The 7,634-nt window shown below is 34.6% G+C and overlaps 1 protein-coding gene across 1 annotated transcript; it reads right to left on the reverse strand.

Annotated features, from left to right (window-relative positions):
* Window positions 1-6,672: 6,672 nt before the first annotated feature.
* Window positions 6,673-7,303, reverse strand: LOC105421333 (defensin Ec-AMP-D1). Its single transcript, XM_011628369.3, has 2 exons — window positions 7,200-7,303; window positions 6,673-7,040 (listed from the first exon to the last, which is right to left on the reverse strand). Exons 1-2 carry the CDS (start codon window positions 7,264-7,266, stop codon window positions 6,880-6,882), a joined length of 228 nt encoding a protein of 75 aa, XP_011626671.1. The 5' UTR covers window positions 7,267-7,303; the 3' UTR covers window positions 6,673-6,879.
* Window positions 7,304-7,634: the final 331 nt, after the last annotated feature.

Consider the following 7,634-nt stretch of genomic DNA (forward strand, 5'->3'; position numbering starts at 1 on the left):
AAAGAAATTTATAAAGGAAAAAGTTTGTATAAGGTTGCGACATTAAGAATGTCGAATTAAAGATGCGGAAAAAAAAAAGCTTTCTATAGTCCCCTTAACGCATAAAACTTATATACTTCTCCTTATTCAATCTTCCATTATCTAGGGTCAAGATTGTTTTAATCACAATGTTACGTCTCTACATTATTTATTTTTATTTTTATTTTTTATAAATTATTTTGACACCAAATTTTGGACATCCAATCCTCCATTAAACTCGTACTAGCGAAAAATATAAAACAAATATTTCTAATAAAATAAAATGACCAAAATACTTTTGAAAGTTTCAAGAGGTATTTTGGTCATTATATTTTATCGAAATATTATTTTTAATATTTTTATAAATGTGCCCAATAAGAAGATGGTACATCCCAAATTTGATATTCATAAAATTTGTATAAAAAAAACTAACAATAAAATACTTTGAGACGTCGGATCTAAGATCAAATGGTGAGTGGCTCTCTTGATCAAAATTGAACAGCTAGATGGTAGGGGAAGCATGGATCTTCTATGCTGTAGGGAAAATATAAAAATCTTTTCCCTAATAGATTTTTGAGGTGCATCTTTAGGGAAATGTTTCTATATTTTCCCTATAATGATAGAAGATCTATGCTTCCCCTACCATCCAACCGTCCAATTTTGATCAAGAAAACCACTCACTGATTAATCTTAGATCCGACATCTCAAAATATTTTATTTTTAGTATTTTTTATACAAATTGTATGAATATGAAATTTGGTAAGTGCCATCTTCTCATTGGGGGGCACCTATACATATATTAAAATAATTTTTTGATAAAATATAATGACCAAAATACCTTTTTAATTTGTCGGGGTATTTTGGTTATTTTACTTTATTGAAAATATTTTTTTAATATTTTTCTCTAGTGCAAGTTTAATAGAGGATTGGACATACGAATTTTGGTGTCAAAATAGTTTATAGAAAAAACATTAAAAATAAAATAGTGTAGAGACGTGATATTTTGATTGGGCCAATCTTAGCCCTCCTTTCAAAATGGACGGTTGGATAAAGGGAAGTATATAAGTTTTATGTTGTAGGGGAAGTATAGAAAACTTGTCCAAGTATTTAATGGGTAGATTTATATGGTACAGTTTTTTTTGGTATATACTAGTTAATTATGTATTTAATATTGGATGATTGGATGAGAGCCACAAAACATCTAGATTAATTGACTTATTATATTAGTCTAGTAAAGTTTTTATAGATGAATTACTTATTGATGGCTTTGACATAATTTTTATTTTTTAGAATTTCAAAATTTCTAATACTATAAATTTATCCAATTTTTTTACTCTGATTTGTTTACCCTAATTTGATATATTAGCGATATCTTTATATGAAGTATTTTTGCCAATTTGTATTTTTTACCTTATTTTTTCATCAGACTTTTTAAAATAAAAACAATTTGTTTCCGATTTTATGGTGAGCCGATTTATTGATAGTCCCCGACTTGCTAACTATATGTTAGATATAGACATGGTTTGCCCAAGCCAAGTTGTGGTGGAGTTATAGAAAAGTCTAACAAGAAATTGGCTTCATGGAAATTAAAATATCGTTCATGGAAATTTATGCTTTTAGAGAGCTGCCCATTTATCGTGTCATTATTCATAGTACAACTTTGTCACAAACAAGGTTAAAAAAGGAGGAGGCGGCCACCTAGGCACCTGGGAGGGCGGTTTGTGTTACTAGGGAAGGGGTTGAGGTGGGAGCCACATGTTTTGTGTTTGTGTTTTGTGAATGTGTGTATGCGTTAAGTGTGTGTGCATGCGCACGTATGTATGTGTGTGAGGTCCCATATGAAATTCTTAAAGATCGACCTCATTTTTTTCTTTCTTTTGGATTTGTATTTGTGACAAAGAGGTTTCGAATACTTGAAGGATATGTCGAGACTGAAAGAAAGAGAGAGAGAGAGAGTCTATACGAGAGAGGGACCTCACATCTAACACTTGGGGGCCATATTCTTCTTTTTCTTTTTCTTCCATTGAGAGAGGGAGCATATGGGTGCATGTATATATTTGTGTGTATGTGTGAGAGAGACCGCACATCAAATACTTGGAGTCCATCTTCTTCTTATTCTCATATGTAGAGAGAGGATATGTACCCAATAGAGAGGTCAAGAGAGAGTCATCTTTCTTCCATATTATTATTATTATTACTCTTAATTTTTTATTTTATTTTTTTTCTCGAAAGGAGGCCCGCCTTGCCGCCCACCTAAACCGACCGCCTAGGGGCAGCCCAATTTTCATTCATTGGTCTCAACAAGATAAAGAAAATGGTACGATAGTTCTAGTGGAGTGGATCATCAGACAAACGAAGGACGCACCTTGTTAGTTGGGACAAAATTTGCCTACCAACGGGCAAAGAGGGTCATGGAGTTCATAGAATTAAAGAAACAAACAACGTATTACAATCCAAATGGTCGTGGATGATGGGTACCCAAAAAAACCATTCAATGGCCACACGTGGTGGAGATTAAAATATGGCAAAGGTGATGAAGAGTAGTTCATGAAAATGATGACTAACAGGGGCAGGAACCGTGCAAAACAATAGAATTCAGGTAGGTCCAGGTTTTTGGTTCGACCCCTGGCTTGGACAACAATCTATCAAGAAGCAATTTGTGTTTGCTTCAGATCCTAATGCAAAAGAGCATGACCTGGTTTTGTGTATCAGACTACATGGAGTCCATGCCTCAGAATGACGGACAGATTGGAACTACCTTTACATCTGTCTAGCAGAGCTGCAAAAAAAAATTTTTAATCAAAGGAAAGTGGATTAACAGATTTTAGTGCCAAATAACATGGGGGATTTCTCTTGGGTGTCAATAAAGTATTAAAGGGGGATAGTCTCGGGAGGAGAGGCATGGTTATTCTTAATATTTGCTTGATGCGTAAACAAAGACTCATTTATAAGCATATATTTTTTAGCAATGATCCAATACACGGTTGAATCATAGTATAATGCAACGACACTCCTAGAAAATTATGTTTGTGATATTTGTATGACTCCAAATTTTGCACATACACTCTCTTCATCTCAATAATCAATCCCCCCCACAAAAAAAAAGTTATATTTGAACTTAGATATGGTCAAAATGAGTCTCCTCTAAAAACGAATCTAGACCATTCATTATGTGAATTTCAAGATCTTAGCCTTTATAAACAAAAAATCATTTTTTTGTTTTTTAACATTGCTCATCTAATGATAATAAACCATTTCAAAAAAATTGGAAATGAACAAATACTTCTAAGGCCTAGATCTAAGCATCTTACAAAAATAAACGGCCTATGTTAATTGGGCTAAAAAAGTAATTTCTAAGTTGTGTTTTTAATTTTTTATTTTTTTGTAATTGTTCACTAGACTGAAAAGAATGTATATTTCAAAAATTGGATTAAACAAATGACCATAAGATGGTTTTTTAGGATTGTTGCATTATATTACTATACAACAATTGCATGAAATCATTGCCCTATATTTTTATTTTTTTGTAATTGTTCACTAGAATGAAAAGAATGTATATTTCAAAAATTGGATTAAACAAATGACCATAAGATAGTTTTTTAGGATTGTTGCATTATATTACTATACAACAATTGCATGAAATCATTGGCCTATATTTTTAGATTGCATGGCAAGGAATTCCAGGCTGGATATGGCACTTTGTAGTATGTTTGTTTGGGTTGCATTGGGTTACCCCAGCGTCAGGGCAACCTTTATTGCAGCAGTTGTTTAGACCTTTGTTCCCTAAAGTGGTCGGAATTTTTGGAGGCTGCCCAAACTCGTGGTTTCATGCTGACATGGATCAAGCAAAATAGCCGGTAGGGCTAGGAATTTACCCAAACCTGACCCGAGACCAGACTCCCCAACCCGGTCTGGGTCTAGGTCCAAAATATGGACCTGATGGATAGAGTTCGAGTCCAAATCTTGGACCCGATTAGTAAATCGGGTTGGGGTCCGGGTCCAGGTGGACCTGCCCTGACCTGACCTGGTTATTTTAAAACTTTATATAATATATATTAGATATAAATTTATAAATGCTAATATACTAATGTATATATACTGTTTTATCTTCTTTTAGCACTTATTTTTATAGCTTTACCCAACCCTTATATATATATATATATATATATATATATATATATATATATATATATATATATATATATATATATATATATTAAGGTTATATATAATATATAAAGGTTATATATATAATATAGGAAATGTATACAAAGGGACCGTTTACTTTTTGTACAAAGAGGTCACAAACACTCGTGTACATCCACTGAAAGAAACCTTTTTCAACTACTGAATTCAATACACATCTTGTCTTTGGTGTAATGTACTACCTTAATTCGTATGATACCAACCATAACCAATGAACTGGCCCTAAGGAAGTTTAGCGTATTGTGACCTCATTCTTCTATAGAAATGCAACTTAACTATTCTTTATATCTAATCCCCACTTCTTCTCTCTCGTTGCCCTTTCTTGTTTCCCTTCTTTGAAACTAGACTCAAGTCATAATTTACAATGCGTATCGAGTTGTGAACCGTAAAATATATATGAAATCATGGCATTAAGAAAAGTTGTAGGTCATAAAGAAATGGAGATTCCACCCTCCATTGCTTATGAACCCAAAAATGTGCTTTAGAAAGTCGCACTCAAAGTATAGGATTCCTGGTTCCATGTTGGTGGAATTGTTGTTCCGCTTACTCATGAAATGATGATATTTTATATAGGGATCTAGGTCCCATTAACATAGGATATAGATCACTAATTTCCCGGATCGAGATCCTTAATTTCAAGAAATCGCCCGAAATCAAGATCTTGTGGTTTGGAGAATTGGAACAAGATTCGGGAGCAGAAGCAAGCGACTCTTCATTAGAAGATCCTCGTTAGTTATAAGATAGAAAAAGGTTCAATGGTCCAAGCAATTTGATAGTCCACTTGACATGGACACGATTTTTATGGGTGCTAGGACTCATGTGGATATGCATCCCCTCTGAATGTCCATTTTTTAGATGGATTTTGGACATCATTTTTTAGTTATATATCATCTCAATCACGAAGAACATTAATATGTGAAAAACAAACTTTAAAAACAAAAAATGATGAATTTTTGAAAAAAACTTTAACTAATAGTTTTTATCTTTGATGTGTGATGTCTTAGGGGATGCAAATGCGTCCCCGGCACATAAAGTACTTTTCCTTTGGGGAAGAGACCGGGATAGTGCATATTTCTAGTATGTATTAGTCAAGTTTTTATTTTTTTCTTTCGGAATTGTGTACTAGGTAGAAGGATTTCACAATCATTCCTAGTTAGATTCAAATTGGATGGGTTGGGTTGTGTTATAAATTTCAATTTTTTTTTTTTTTTTTTTAAGTTTGAGTCTAGTCAATGAATCACTCACAACTACTCAATAAATATGATAAAATTTATGATTATGACCTTATAAAGGAAATGATCTAGTTATATGCCTTTCTTTACTTTTGAGAAGATAATTAAAATTATAAAATTTTGCGGTAAATGCATGTATCTCTCTTTTGAACACCCGCAACATAAAAGTCCCGCAAACGCTGGCATCAACATGAGATATCCAGACATTCCAAGCACCGCAAGGAAAATACCCGAAACAAGCAAACATAATGACATGTAAGTCAGGATTTTGTTTTTTTTTTTTCGTGGGTGGCTCAGTGGCATCTTTGGTATAAAGATCTCACAATCACTTATAACCCCCAGATGTAAAATCTGATAGCTCTTTCTATTGTTGGTATAAAGATATTACAATTAATTATAACTCTCTTATGTGAAATCTGATAGCTTAGATGCGTCATGAACTTCAAGAAAATTTCTTTTAAACTTTAACCTTGGTTAATATAATAAATGCACCCATTCAATTTCACATCCAATACTCAATTTCACATCCAATGGTCAAGATTAGTTGGGACCACCTAGTACCAAGGTAAACAATTTTATTATATACTTTTTCTTTTTGGAAATAATTAGTAGTTTTTGGGAATGTAAACAATCTTATTATATACTTTTTCTTTTTGGAAATAATTATTACTTTTTGAGAAAAGGAGCCTAAACGGATGATTGAGACTCAAGTGGTGCTGCCACTGTGACGTCGTGACCGGTTTTTATGAGGTTAGAAATATATATTTGAATCAACATTTTCATAGTATAAAACTTCTCAATCTCTTTGATGTTCATTCTCAATACCCCGCAAGTAGGAGTAGCAATTGGGTCGGGTGGGTCGACCGGAACCAGGAAGGAAGGGATTCGGGTTCAAGTTTTGGACCTAGTGGGTCAGGTCCTAATCCAAATGACTTGGACTCGACTAGGGTGGGTCTGGGTTAGGGTCTAGCTTGGACCCCCCCTAAAGTCTGGTTGGGTCCAGGTTTGGGTTTACCAGATCCGATATAAAATATGTAAAAAACATACTATACGGTAAGAAAAATATTTTTTTTATTTTTATTTTTAGCCTCCTGTCCGGGTTTAAATGACTTGAATCCAAGTCGGGTTCGAGTCCAAGTCATTCAGCCCGACCCATTCACACCCCTACAGCCACAAGCAACCAGCAAACCTTGAACTCTCATCCTCTAAACACTCGTAACAGAGAATCATAAGCACTTCCATTCATCTAAGGATAACAAAGAAGCTCCACTCCTTGTGACCAAAACCCATAACAAAACAGAGTTCAAAACTACAAACCAGGTGAAAAGGAAACCAAACAAATAAAAAAGAACCCACAAGTGATAACGAGAGAGAGAGAGAGAGAAGGGTTTTGAGTGGAGGCTTTTTATTTGTAAGAGAAAATCTAACAGGGCTTGAGACAAAAGCATCTTCCACGGAAGCCTCTGCATTTGCCTCCAATGAAGCCCTCAGTCCTGCAAACGTAGCCACAGTTGTTGTGAAGCACACAACGCCCTTTGAAATGGTGGCTCAGTGACTGACAGGTCCTTGCATCAACCACCACAGCTGCACCAACAAGTAAGTAACCATAAACCTCTTTTCTCTAAAACTTCTAAACCTTAGAGAGAGAAAGATATATATTTAGAGAGAAAGAGGAGTGTGTTTAGAAAGATAGAGATAGAGAGGAGAGAGACAGGAGTGCGTTTTGAAGGAAAGGGAGTTTACCAGAGGCCGCAACCAGCAGCAGCAAGACCAGCAAAGAAGCAGGGAGAACACTCCGTTTGCCCTCCATCTCTGAAAACTCACGAGTAGAGAGAGAGGGGGAGACTTGTTATGAGAGAGAGAGAGAGGGGGAAAGGCATGGAGAATGAGAAGGAGAGCATCTCCATTTATAAGCATGTGAGCATTGTTAAAAGCAGAACGCAGAGTATTCAATGGACAGCATCTGCCCTTGCAGAATATTTAAATATTTAAGTCTGTAAAACCTATCTCTCTCCGGTGCTGTTTGTATAGAGCCGAGGCTCTAAACAATCAAAGTAAAGTCTACCGTCAAATAGTGCTTAGAAATATGATTCCAATGCTGGAAAATTTTAAGATAACCTTTAAATATATTTTTATCAATAATTATAAAATTTAAATCTTCAAAAATAGTGTAGAACG

This window comes from Amborella trichopoda, chromosome 2 (assembly GCF_054954075.1).
Source record: "Amborella trichopoda isolate Santa Cruz 75 chromosome 2, AtrichopodaSantaCruz75HAP2 v2.0, whole genome shotgun sequence".
In the NCBI taxonomy this organism is placed as follows: Eukaryota; Viridiplantae; Streptophyta; class Magnoliopsida; order Amborellales; family Amborellaceae; genus Amborella; species Amborella trichopoda.

What these genes read in the sequence shown, in the direction of transcription:
- LOC105421333 (XM_011628369.3), bottom strand. Translation starts at nt 7,266, where the DNA reads ATGGAGGGCAAACGGAGTGTTCTCCCTGCTTCTTTGCTGGTCTTGCTG. An exon ending in GCTGCTGGTTGCGGCCTCTG is followed by an intron (nt 7,041 to 7,199) that starts GTAAACTCCCTT and finishes TTGTTGGTGCAG; the next exon opens with CTGTGGTGGTTGATGCAAGG.